This window comes from Antedon bifida, chromosome 4 (genome assembly GCF_963402885.1).
Source record: "Antedon bifida chromosome 4, ecAntBifi1.1, whole genome shotgun sequence".
Classification (NCBI taxonomy): domain Eukaryota; kingdom Metazoa; phylum Echinodermata; class Crinoidea; order Comatulida; family Antedonidae; genus Antedon; species Antedon bifida.
This window is the reverse complement of record NC_136229.1, coordinates 15,981,398-15,996,245: the sequence shown is the minus strand read 5'-3', so window position 1 is coordinate 15,996,245 and position 14,848 is coordinate 15,981,398. Positions and strand designations below refer to the sequence as shown.

General features: G+C 32.2%; 1 protein-coding gene across 1 annotated transcript; it reads left to right on the top strand.

The window, feature by feature from the left end:
* Positions 1–237: 237 nt before the first annotated feature.
* LOC144839208 (FAD-dependent oxidoreductase domain-containing protein 2-like) lies at positions 238–10,555 on the top strand. Its single transcript, XM_078694523.1, has 10 exons — positions 238–563; positions 1,106–1,291; positions 1,512–1,763; positions 2,310–2,597; positions 2,789–2,949; positions 3,125–3,290; positions 3,778–3,902; positions 4,161–4,271; positions 5,709–5,811; positions 10,016–10,555. Exons 1-10 carry the CDS (start codon positions 238–240, stop codon positions 10,224–10,226), a joined length of 1,929 nt encoding a protein of 642 aa, XP_078550649.1. The 3' UTR covers positions 10,227–10,555.
* Positions 10,556–14,848: the final 4,293 nt, after the last annotated feature.

Below are 14,848 nucleotides of genomic sequence, written 5' to 3'. Positions count from 1 at the left end.
AGATTATATTCTTTCAGTGACACCGATTCCATATTGAAAATAACAAATACTTTCATCAAGATCTGATCAAAGGTTGAAGCTGAGAAATCATATAAAAAGAAATAGTTGTTGGCCAAACTCTGGTTCGAGACTTTATCCAATTTCTATCAAGAACCAACTAAATTATCGGTTGTTTTGTCTGTTTAGAAACTACAAATAATTTACAAAATATTGTTGAATACTAACGAGGTCTTCAAGATGAATTTATATCAAGCAGTATTTTTTATTTTGGTAATAATTCAAGCCAAATGTGTATTATCCAGTGATGAACATGTTAACCACCAGTATTGTATCGTGGGTGCTGGACCAAGCGGACTACAGATGGGATATTTTTTAGAAAGATCTAATCGTGATTATATGATATTTGAACAGAATAATGTCAGCGGATCATTTTATGTGAAGTATCCAAGACATCGTAAACTTATTAGTATTAATAAACGACATACTGGACAAACAAACAAAGAGTTTAACTTTCGTCATGACTGGAACTCGTTGATTAGCGATGATGAATCTCTTCAGATGAGGTAAGTGTATTTTTTACATGTTCAGTAGCAGATGCAATGACTAGTTCTTATACCAATCAATGTACTGTATGTTTTCCTCGATCCATGAGACAAACATCTGATCTTGTGGAAATGTTGCATATACTTTGTATGTAAATAACTTAATTCTTATAGTGCATAAACAATGAATCTCCAGTACTGTATTTAAGAACAACTGTAGAACAAGAAACAACTGAAAACATTTAATTTGTACCTAAGGGTATACTTACGCATTTTTAAGAAGAAGTTAACATAAAACAGCCTTTGTCGTATTGTTGAAATCGGTTTATGGAAGGCAAAGCGATCGTTACCCAGTTGGCAAAGTAAGCCTAACTATTTCCAACTCGATGGTCTTATTTAAATAGTTCTCTATCAATTTCAATCCGACAATGCTCTTTTAGCTGGAGACTTTTCCAACAAGCTCATTTTTCATCTCTATCCACGCATTTCAATTTTCACCAAATACTCAATTAAGATATTGAAAAACATTTAAAAAGAAATTGTTACTGTATATTTTATTTCAGGTATTATTCCAAAGATTTCTTTCCCCAAGCTGATATTTTTGTGAAGTACTTAAATGATTATGCAACCAAGCTCCAGCTCAATATCCAATACAATACAGGAATAAGTAACATTAGAAAGAAGAAAATAAGTGAAGGCCTAGATGTGTTCTTAATGGACGATCAGAATGGAAAAACATACTCTTGTCAGTAAGTTATATGCACAGGCTGGTGCACACGAAGTCAGAGAGCAATTTTTACGCTACGAACGATTACCATGTGAACCATGTTACGTGTATGATATCAGTTTTAAACTAGTTCTAGATAATAACACGGTATTTGCAACTCCAGGAAACTCAGTTACAACTAAAAATAAATATGCAGCTTTAATACATTTGGTGAACTATTTTTGTCATCTTTTCATTTTTAGGGTAATGATAATGGGAACTGGTATAGGAACTCCGAATAAACCATACTTCGCTGGCATGGAACATACCGAATCATACGAAGACATGTCGATAGATACAGATGATTTCGAAGGAAAATCAGTGATGATCTTGGGAAGAGGAAATTCTGCATTTGAGACTGCTGATCATATAATAGCTTCCACAAACGTGATTCATATGATGGCAAGATCACGGATTAAACTTGCATGGGAAACACATTATGTTGGAGATTTGAGGTTTGTTTTTACTTTATCTCACCATGGAGGGATCTCACCCGGCCACAAATTGGAAATTATCTAAAGTACCATTTGCTTTTGTAATGTTGATTTTAGCAGCAGTGGATAAGTTTTTTTGTCTCATGTAGGTTCGACCCACTTTTATTTCCTCATTAGTAAAAGATGTTCATTTACAATGCATTGCACTTGATATTAATGTAATAGTATAATGAAAACAAATAAATAATAATAATTATTAACTCTCCCACTATTGAAAATATAGAAATATAACAAAAATCATCTGTTCTCTCTATTTTATACACCTCTACATTCTACCTCTACGCAGTGGATAAGTTAATATAATAATAATTGACAGACAAATAATACATAAAGTTTGACGATTGTAATAATGAGATTGCTCTTTTTAAACTATGTACTTATACTTCGCCTTTGCATAAGTATTCTTTAAAATGAACATTAAATATTGAAATATCTCAGTAAGATTCTTTTGCTTTTCCAATGGGATTTTCGAAGAATTCACTAACATTTTTCAATCCTTTTTGTTAGAGCTGTAAATAATGGATTGTTAGACACCTATCAACTAAAATCTCTTGATGGCGTTCTGGAAGCAAGCATGGCAGAGGTTGTAGTAATAAAAAACGAGGAAAGTGGGAAACTTGGGATTGTACGAAAGGAGCAATTGGGTGTTGAAATTGACTCAAACTACACGACTGTAAACCACACTGTGTTTCACAAACTGATAGAACAGATAGATGATAATTATTCTCTGAGACAAGAATATGATTACGTAATACGTTGTCTTGGTTTTTTGTATGATTTTGACGTTTTTAATTCGTAAGTTACTTTTTAAATCAATCATTAAATTGTTTCAATAAATAAATTCATTGCAAATACATATAGATTTAAAATGTATATTGTGTTTACTCGCTCACTACTTTTAAGGAAGAAATTGAATTGAATTTAGGATGTTTGACTAATCTTTGAGTATTTGACTCTTGAGTAAATGTAAACTTTTTCTATAATAGAACTTTCAGTCCGGAACCAACAGCCAATGGAAAATACCCTACTATCAATGCAGCATATGAAGTAAAGAATGTAGCTGACATGTTTGTCGTAGGGACATCGTCACATAGCCTGGATTTTAAGAAATCAGCTGGGGGATTTATACATGGCTTTCGTTACTCTGGTAAAGCTGTTACGTTGAAACACTAGGCCTACCAGGGAAGTCACTCTTCCCTTGGCCTACGTAGTGTAGAAATAATTTCCGTAATTTCCCTGGTTAAACTAATGTATTCCCAGCTTATCTCCGTTATAAAGGTTCAATAATTGCCTATTTTATAATTCTTTTTTTTTTCATTCAGCTCGAGCATTGCATCATCTTTTAGAATACCGCTACCACAACATCCCTTGGCCGTCTACCTCTCAGCCAATCAGTGAACTAATCAACAACATTGTCAAACGGGCCAATGAAGCTTCTGGAATCTATCAAATGTTTACCCAACTTGGAGATGTCATCATTCTTCACGAGTAAGTGAAAGCTCCATAACAATACATAAGTTTCACATCTGTTACTAATGGCTGCTGCAACAGCCAGTCATTAAGTCAATTATGCCGTTTGAAGCACCTCTTTCGTAATACCAGGCTCGGCTTCGTGATGGCCTAGTTCACACTCTGGCTTTGATTAAATTATCTCTATAGATTACACACTCATATTTTTATTAGTCTAGTTTCATTTTCTATGAATTAATTTCTAAGGAAAATTAACACTGAATTATTTGGAAGTTGATCAATTAATATTTCTGGATTTCACTTTAAAAAAAAAAGAGTGCCGTAATGATTATTCAAGAATTGAACATCGTCACATTACCTGTACAAGTTGTACTCTAGGCCCATTATAATAATTATCATCATAATGCTGTAAAAGTTTGATTTTGACATTGTACTTGGGATTGTACTTTTGCGCCCGCTGTTCACAATTTCCCTCTCAATATTGTGGGCTATTTCGTATTTTCAGGAATGGCCTTTATGATTATCTAGAAGAGTTTCCTCTGCAGCTTCTTCACAAACTTCCAGAAGTTAGTGGCAGGAATGCTTCAGAACTTATTGTGCTTTCAATGGAGTATGGAAAGGATTATTCTGGTAAGGTCTTGGCATGGCTTTTACAGCAACTCATTAAATAGCAGGACACAATATTTTTTGGAAACTGTTTCCAGAACTATCTTTAAGTTTGGAGAATTGTTAGTTAATTTAGATAGTCAGGTGTTTTACTGTGCACGTCTAAATGTTTTTTTAGAAACTGTGCATTATAGTTATGTTTTAGTAATAATACTAATATTAGCAGCAAACATGTTTTCTCATGCACAATATGGTGTGTGTTTTATTTTTTTTAAATACTAGGTCCAGGAAAAGATGTCTTTAAACCCGAGAGATCAACAGGAGACCCGGCCAATGCTCATCAGTCTAACTTTCTGCATCCAGTCTTATATTATTACCAGTCATTGCCAACAGGTCAGCAAGCCTTTGCCAAATGTGTATTTGGCTTTTATTAATTCATGTATAGTATTCAGAAAGTTCAAAATGCATCCATACAATAGATGTAGGCCTACTGGCTAATACACATACATATATGCATACAAAGGCCCTACAATTTATGTTCAATCTTGGAAATGTCAAATTAAAATAGAAGCTGTTTGAACATTTAAAATAATGGAATAGCGCCATCTATAATATAGCAATTGCAAAGAATTCTTTTTCTGTTAGGCACCCTTATCCTGTTTCCATAATAGTGACACTGTAACAAGAATATTTTCAAATTATTTATATCCATTTTAAATTATTATTAAAATTTTTATCAAGTCTAAAATTTAAATTCGTTCCTAGTGATGCCCTTGACATTTTTAAATCATTTTGAATTATGTATGAGTATATATTATACTATGTATTTATTCTCTTTAATTTGTCTTTATGACAGCGGATATGACTAGCACATTGTCTGTTCTACTTAGCAGTTTAACAATATTTTATTTGGAAACCTGTGTTCAAATAATATCTAAAGCTCTGTCTACACTATCAAACTTAGTGACAAAAAATGAGATGTTCCCAAATATGGACACGATGATGTCATATCATTACCATATTTGGGCATATCACTATCATATTTGGGCACATAACCCTTTTTGTAAAAATAGTTTGGTAATAGACAGAGCTTTACAAACATAAATTAATATTATAGTGAAAATATTTAACTAAACAAATATACTATGCCAATTCTTTTATAATACAGAAAGATCATTTTTGTTTTTAAAAACATTTTAGAATAACTTTTATTAAAACTACAAAATGGCCAATACAAAGTTTGATTTTAATTTGTCATGTTTTTAAGACAATACATCTAAGTATCTTTATCTAGGTTTTGCTAGTTACTCTTGGAAGAACAGTTACTTGCTACAGTTAACAAAGAGCTCATGTAAAATATTTAGTCTTGTGCAATTAGCGCTTTATAAATGGCTTAAACAATTCTCCAAACATAAACTCCACATAGTGGTGATTATTGTTTTTATAAAATTGATGTTGAGTTTAGTTAGTTTTAACTTTAAACATTAATTATTATGTTGAGCTTTATAAATTCTAAACCATTAATTACTGTAATCCAAGTTGTATGCTATTTCAGCTGAGATTTTGTAAATTAATCTTTTGATTCTGTGCGTGGGCCCAGATCTCGTATATTATTCTTGGTAATAAGACCAGATTAAACTTTCAATCAGAAAGTCTGGGGTTTTGATTTGCATGCACGCTAATCAGTAAGAGATTGCAAACACAAACATCCCTGGGAAAATGAAACTGAAGATATTTTATAATGTTCTTTGTTGAATAAAAATCTGTTTATATTTGTTTCATTCTGTTTTTACTTGATTGAATTTTATTTATTTATTTTTTTGTTTATAGAATTTGAAATGATTACAAGAACGGAAAAGCAAGTTCTTCCAATACCTCATCGAATTCACCATATGGTTGAAGACTTTCTGACAGACTTCTCTGCACCTCAAAGGTATGTCTCTTTCAGTTTTGGTATACCTGTAAGTGTAAGAGATGGGGAGTGGGGAGGGAGGGTAAAGGCAGAGGGAGAGGAATTTGCCGGGGAGAGGGTTTCATTAACACACAGTTTGGGTTTTAGAGGTAAAGGTAGCTCTCTAAACTTGCTAAATGGATTTAATGATATTATATTATACCGTAACACAAAAATTGAAAGTCAGTTCACATACTCTACAGTAGGCCTAATTACTTACAAATTATCTTGTCCATAAACCTCTTATACTACCCCCAATATAACAGGAAGGCAGTGCTTTAAAGTGAATGTTTTTGTCTATTTAGTCTTTTAAGCTGCCTATAATTTATTTATCACTTGACACTGTACAAAATCTGTTAAGCAAATCTGTTTAAATACTGTACAACAAAACTTGTCAATGTTTAAGTTACGATCATTGCCCATCAGCAATACAAAATTATTCCTTTTAGTTCTTTTGCCATTCGTAATACACACTTGTTTATCATTAGACAACCCGAGGCATTGAATTTGTCTTTATTTATAATATAAAAGTAAAATTGAATAGTCTCCGGCAGGTGTTCTTAAAGAAGATTTGTTTTGCAAGGATTGCTTTATATTACTGCACCTTCAAGCTAATGTGTCTATTATTCACGCCTTGATCAAACAAAAACAGTTTTAAACATAAACCTATCTTCTATTTTATTTGCTAATTCTTTCGAAGAATTTATGTCATTTTGTGAGGTCAGAAGGATATCAATTACCTTTTTAGAAGGGGATAGCAAAAATATATCATTTTTCTTTACATAATATCTGATATCAATTTTATTTTCAAGATTCTGAGTTTAAATAATGAATCTGAGCTGGATGTCGTGTTGATGAAAGTAATATCTCATCACATATTTTGTTTAATAATATTTTGTAGAATTTTAATAGCAAACTTTCTTTTATGTATTTATATTTCAACATATCCATCTGCAACAAAACCCGGACACCAGGGTTAATCAAAACAGTTTCTCCTCCTTCAAAGTTAACACAATGGATGTTTTAGTAGGCTATATGTTCGTTTAGATATCATTAATAATACCACTTGCTGGATAAGCCTATTCTGCGGCAAATCTATACTGTAGTTATGCCACCTTTTATCCTGGGAGTTTAGTTCAACTTATAAAAGTGAAAATAAGTTGAAAGCAACAGTTTCTGTTACAGTATATAACATAGATCTTTACACATTTCCACTTTCTCGTTTTTAAACATTTGTCACATGTCAACTGCCAAACAAATCGCATACTGTAGCATTTGTGTGTTTGGAACAGATAAGTCATCAGGACAGTCTCTTGTCAAATGGTTGTCATTAGCCCTCATTAACCCTGATTTGTCAATTTGCAAAAAAAAACAAAAAAAAAAAGCATTTAAAATATTTCTGATACTGCTTGCCCCTTGGATGATGCAGAACCATGTCACGCATGTAGCACTTACTAACATGTGTGTACAACTTCTGTGTAAACGTGAGCAATCAAAACAAATGTGTTTGATGCAAATGAATCCCCTCGTTCCTAATTGATCCGTGTGTGAATGCACATTTGCACTTAAACAGGAGCAGCTTTGAACCTCAATTGAAATGTTTCTATTTATGTTTTCTATTAAGTTGCAGTAACATTTTATATATCGTTTACCAGACCGCCTATGCTTCCTGGAATACATACATAGCTATGTTACACTTGAATACAGTATAAGCGCTTTCAACTTCACTAATATAATACTATATGCAAATCTTCATATTATGCAATTATGTTATTTTATAATATTTAATTTAATGTTGTTATACCCTTAAGACCTTTAGTCATGTAGGTTGTATGTTAATGTTTTCATTGCATTTTGTAATTATGTTGTACAGTATGTATTTTAATTTTTACACATTGGGAAGTGGAAGTGTTACCCTCCTTATAATTATAAAGATGGGTGATATAAAGGAAAATATAAAAAGCTATCTGAAAAAAAACGTTTATCAAATGAATGAATAACTATACATTATTGAAAGGTTTTGGGTAATAACCTGTAATTTTCCAGCTGTTTATTGACTGTCATTAAAATAGAATTGAAGAATCTTCAACATAAAATTCACATCTAAGGTTTTCAAAATATGAACCCTTTGGCTTTTTGCGTTTATGTAATTTATCTTGTTCTATTCAAAGATTTGATAGTTTACAACATGTTAATATGTCTCCTATTCTAGCAGACTTCTAAAGCTTATCTCTAGGATATCACACTGCAGACAATTACGATTTAATCAACTATTTACGTTTCTTACCTTAGGTCATGTTTGTTCGTACACTAACTTTGAATAATTGTTATTAATTTGTTTTTATTTTTAGGATTTATAATCTTGTTAGTAATACTTAATCACCAAAGAGATACATTTCTGCTGTAGTAGTCACTGTATAGTCCTAATAAAACTGAGAGTCTTGTCACTCCGGCCATTGTCCTTTCCGAGTAGGCTGCAACATCCAAAACCAAAATGGCAAAAGATTTTACCTGTTTCAAACTAAAGATGGTTTATAATTCTGTTCTTATTTTTGTATAATTTTGGAAACTTAAGATGAATATTATTACAAGATAAACTACTGAAATGTTATTACGTACTGACATACTTGGCCACCTGCTACTGTAGAAGAGAAAATCTGAAATGTATTATAGTTTATTGTTATTATTAATTGTTAACATAAGGGGCCTACTGGAATTTTCTATTTATTTAATGGATAGCTATATCAAGATGACATTGAAGTTATAGCTTTTTTTCATTAAGTTTTTGGAATTCATATCAAACCAAATTTGAAAAAAATGTATTAATTTATTTTTCTTTAAGAATCATCTAATAAAACGGCAATCCCAATAGAACTACATAGTAGTTTTATCTGTTATAGCATAAACATGATTTTTAAGACACAAACATATTCTGATAAGCTTTGACAAGAAAATAAAATCACTTACATAGATTTCCACAGGGGTAAAAATAGAATTAGTCCCTATAGTACATGAACGATAGAAGCTGTAATATTTTTTGAAATAACTAGTAGTAAAATTGATAATAAATAAGTAGTATCACACAGTAGTGATAACACTTATTTCATCTCAATAGGACTACTGTTCTAGTTTGTAGCTAGACATTTGTAGAGGAAATTTTCTTTTTTGAAAATTGTGGAGTTTGTGTGAGATTTTTAATATTGCAGTGTACTACTTTTTTCCACTGGGACGAATCCAGTGAATTTAAGGCGCGCGCTCTCCCTTTTGAGAGCTAAATTTTTGACATCTATTTTGACAAATTATTAATATTTTTGTTAGTGCTCCCATTCCTGGGAATACCAAGGGAGTTTCTATAAAATCCCCATGCCCAATGATATATCAAGCAAAGACCCAATCTTGGATCAACTTCTCCGCTCTTACAGGTTCCCTAATATTTAGCTTTTACCATTTTAGAGGGTGTATAAATCTCAATAGAAAAGACTGCACTATAAAAATATATCGCTACATAATGCATATAAAACCATTGAGGCCCTCCATGATAAAACCAAGTACTTCTTTTTATGAAACTTTGCAAGATTTTATTAGATACAATAAATTGTTCTTCACATAAACTGCACTCACATTAGTCATTTTAAAGCAATATATCAAAATAAATGTGCATGGTTTTTACTTGTAATCATAAAAATACGGTCAATATAGCTTTTAATCAATCATACCTGTTTTAAATAATTTTAAATTCCAAAATGACAGATGTTCTGTATATGTACTGTATAGTACAGTATGTACCGATTTTTTTCGTAATGATTTTTTTTTTGTGGAAAGATCTGTAGAAATGACAAAACTAAAAATAACTTACTGAAATGATAAATGAGTGGAAAAAATAAATAATGAAATATATATATATATATACATTCAGTATATATTTTGCACTGAATATGTACAATATATTTGCACTGAATATGTACAATATCTACATTAAAATATATTTTGAAACCATTTCAGTCTCCCATTCTCATTCATTTGTCTATAAAATTGAATATTAGGAATGGTTTTACTCTAAATTGTTATGATTTTTAAATGACAAAAGTAATATTTAACATGTCTAAAAATGTTGATGTTATGATCACATTTTTTTTTCTATATATATAATACGTATTTTTTATTATCCTCCTGTTGTTTTTTTCAGCCACATTTTACCTCTTCGTCGCTTCCTTGAGAATTGTATGGGCCAAGATATTCGCTATTTCTTTGATGATTTTTGTTTTAAGAGCGCGTTAATGTACACCGAAGTGCCACTCATGTGTAAGCAGTACTATATGGAAGGTCAGGGGTTACCAGGAACACAATCATTAATGGTACGCAAGAAACTGTTATGCGGGGATGAAATGAGATGTTAGAGTTAAAGCAAACATAAAGAGATTGAATGTTGGTTCAATTAATTTTGAAGTGTCGATACACTTGCACCAGTGTACAATAATAATACTAAGGCCAGATTGTTTTTTATTTTATAGTTTATTATTATTGATTTATATGGATGATGACTTCTGTCCAAACTTGATATTCACCAATTAAAACAAGTAACCAGGTTTATCTGAAACATAGCAAAATAAGTAACCAGGTTTACCTGAAACATAGCACATTAAGTAACCGGTTTATCTGAAACATAGCTCTGGTAACCAAGTTTATCTGTAACATTGCACATAACTTAACCAGGTTTATCTGAAACATAGCAGAATGTTTACTGAAATGAACATACTGTAGTATAACTAACCAGTTTCATCTGAAACATAACAAGAGTTATCTTTCTCAACTAGGTTAATCTGAAAAACATAAAATACGTAGCCATGTTTGTGAAACTTAAAACATAGTATAACTAGCTACTGTAGGTTTATCTGAATTTAAAACATAGCATAAGTAACCTGAAATCTGTCCAAAAAAAAATTGAATTCCTTTACTATTGAAAGTTATTCTTTATTGTGTTCTTTATACAATATATTTCAATGCTAATGAAATATTTCTGAGAATTCATTCAATTGTATGATTTGAATGGAAGGAAAAGAGACATTTAGGCGAGATTTTCATCTTTAATAACGTAATAGTTTAATTGATTGATTGGTTGATATTTTAAATGGTTAAAAACATTTTTTTTAATGCAGAAACCATGTAGTGAGATGGATTAATTGATTTGTTTTCCTTGCTGTTTTGGTTGAATGTGTTCATGTTTCAATTTTTACGAAGACATGTGTTAATGTATAGCTTGCTTAATAGGCCCACAGCAGTTGTTTCTAAAAGCAAAACCATGTTAGATGGCGTTTAATGATTTTTTCTCCTTGCTGTCCTCTGGGATATGAAAGGTCAAAATGAATATTATAAACTTCATAGAAATTCTTGTGTTGAAAAAGTTAAAGTGTGTGATTGCTTATCAGTTCATGACACCGTATTGACACTGTTTCTACACATGCTCAGTACGAGTATCGGTTAAAGAAACACCATCCTTACACAGTGACAATGTCTGTAAACAGTGTGACATTGCCTCTACACAATGTGACACTGATTTTGCCTACACAGAATGTGACACTGTCCATACACAGTGTGACACTGGCTCTACACAGAATGTGACACTGATTTCGCCTACACACACTGTGACACTGTCCATACGCAGTATGACACTGTCTCTACGCAGAGTGTGACACTGGCTCTACGAATTGTGACACTGTCTTAACGCAGGGTGTGACACTATGTCTACCCAGAGTGTGACACAGTCTCTACGCAGTGTGACAGTGTCTCTATTTAGTGTAACACTGTCTCTAAGGTTATGCATTGTGACACTGTATTAACGCAGAGTGTGACACTGTACGCAATGTGACACTGTCTCTATGCAGTGTAACACTGTCTCTACGCTGAGTGTTACACTGGCTTTATGCATTGTGACACTGTATTAACGCAGAGTGTGACACGTACTGTACGCAATGTGACACTGTCTCTATGTAGTGTAACACTGTCTCTACGCTGAGTGTTACACTGGCTTTATGCATTGTGACACTGTATTAACACAGAGTGTGACACTCTCTATACACAATGTGACACTGTCTATATATGCAGTCGTCATTTATGATGAAGGTAAAAGCATGCATTTATTGGTTTTAAAAAATTAATCTACCTCAAATTCGTTTCAGAGTAAGATCCGATCAAATACAAACAACCCGTTTTAAATATTTGTATAAGGTACATATTTTCAGAATCGATTGTATATTTACAAAACCCTATTTGACTTATTGCAGTGTTTGTTATTGCGTTTAACTGCTTTCGTTTGAGAACTAAATATAACTTGACGTTAAGTGTAGCCTTTTTTTTGTTGTTGTCTTTGGATTTGACATTAGGCCCCATTTGTTGCCAATTCAGATAAATGTTTTGTAGGAACAATACCAGTCCATGATTGTAAATCACTGATAACAGATTTTTCAATTAAAAGTGAAAATTCTTAGAAATTGCAGTCAGTGGTATTAATCAAAGTCAGTCATTGTGTATCATTGATGATAATGTCCTATAGAACAGTGTTCCTGGAAATTTACAAGAAGAGAATTTAAAAAAACAAGAATGTCAAATAACATTATCGCCCACTACACAAAGTAAATTGAAAGTATTAAATTCGGTCTTGGTGGTCTTAAATTAAATGCATAATATAATATATTATGCATTTAATTTATCAAACAATGTTTACATACAAAGACAATGTTTTTATTGATTCATGATGATGATGATGAAATGTGATTAGAAATTAGGTCTGTAAAACAATATAATTTATATTTTTAAATAGGATCATATTTAAATGTTGTTGAATTCTTTAATAATATGCCTAATATTATTTAAAAATTATTATTTTATTACAATTACTTCTTGAGCCCCTAATACACTGTCTCAGAATGCCACAAGGCTTTCAAACCAGCCGCGCGGTGCATTCAAATGACCGTTTTTTCAGTTCTTATTTACATTTTCCCCTTTGCATAAATTATTTTCTGAACAGTTTGTTTCACAATTTGTTTTTGTTACAAACATAATAGAGTAGGCCTACAAACAACCGACTGAGCTTAGTGTGAGCAATTCAACCCACGTATTCTGAGGGTGGACACAGTAGGCCTATGATAGTTTTTATTTCTATTATGATAAAAAGACGTAAAAGCCGATAAATATCTCTAAACGGATTGTGGTTAAAATATGTTAATGCGGTTCAGAATAATAAATCTATTAATTATCATGGGTATATTTCACTCTGTTTAAATTGACCAGCGCGCAGTATTGTAATACTTTTCGTTAGCGTGGTTGGTTTTGAATGTTGTTTTTGTGGTTTTAGGTAGGTCTAGAGTTACATGGGAAAGGCGGTGAGATCGGATGGGTGTACATTTTGACCATTACTCTGTTTCTAATACCATGGGTATTTATATACAGAACACCCATGCTAGGGTAACACAATCACAACGGTCTGTCTTATTTAACTTCATTTAAATTAAAGTGAGCCCTCTTGATACATTTAAGTCTTATTATTTATTTGCCTTTTTTTCCATCCTCAGCTTCACAATACTATTTTGTTATTGTGTAAATGTTACTAACCCACGAAATACCCATTTCTTATGTCTAGAACAAATACATAAATATTACCCATAAAAACGATGTCTCCTCATTTTCTTTAAATCAACATCGTCTTGTTGGTGTAGTGTTTGTTTACTGTATCTTTTCTCCACTATGTGTAAACACGTCACCACGTATTGGAAATTAGAGAAAAATAAAAAATAATTTGATTTGAAATATAAAATAACACTTTACTTTAATATAAATTATACCGGTATTACTTTATAATGATAAACTGATATACATAAAGGTAATACGAACATATAGAATGCTTTTTATCTATAACCTGTACGGTGTTATACTTCGCAAACAGTCTAGTCTTTACGATATTTAATCACACATAACGCAATCTTATATTGTTTTGGTAAAAATATCACGTCTCCTATTCAGTATTTAACTTTCATATCGCGTCTCTGAAATTCAATTCAAACACGTTTGTTTGCTTTATTTTATATTGTGTTATGATATAAAAATTAGATAATCTCAAACGGTAGTTAAATTTATAATTTGTTGGCTTTCTTGATGTAAATAGACATGTTGGTACCTAATATTGACTTGAACGCGTCAGGGCCGTCCTACGGTTAGCAATTTGACTACAGGACACATTGACTATTTTTACTTAATCTCCTATTAGAGAAAAAAACAGTAAAATGTCAGTTACAAAATATGAAAAATAAATGAAAGCACCCACGTTCAAATCCGAACTGCTCCTTTATTATTTCTATGCTATCTATCCAGGTAGTGTTTTGACTTCTATTTTCAGATACACCGTAAAAAGAGCATTCATGGGGTTCTAATTCAGACCAGATAACAACAATAGACACACATTTGCTACAGATCGGATAAATGGTTGTGTAATTAGCCCTTGTCACAAGGGCTTGCATCGGAATATACATACGTCAGACATATCCATCGATCATAAGAGGGAAAAGATGTAGATCATCGGTACTTTTTGGCAAAGCTTTGGTTCCTACTTGAACGCAAGTACGGTTTACCAATCACAAGCGACAGTTCGGTCAGATTACTTACGATGGCTTATAGTTGCGTTGTGTCCAAGTGACATTCATCGGTGCTTTTTCGCACGAGTACGATAACGCCAAGGCCCGTGCACACTGAACCTTTAAACAAGAGCGACACGTGACCATCTTCAAATCGAAGCAAGTCACGCGAAGCTTGAACAAGTTGCCATGGAGAGCAACTGAAGCGAATTCACGCGCGAAGCCTTCGTGAGCTCCGAATTAAGCGTAAAGTTAAAAATTGACTGACGTCACATTCCATTTAAAACTGAAATCGTCGTCGCGTCAACATTACGGTTCGTTTTGACGGAATTATTCTGTTCACCGGCCGTTACGAAAAATCGCCTAGTTCGTGCGCTAAGTATATTATAACAGAA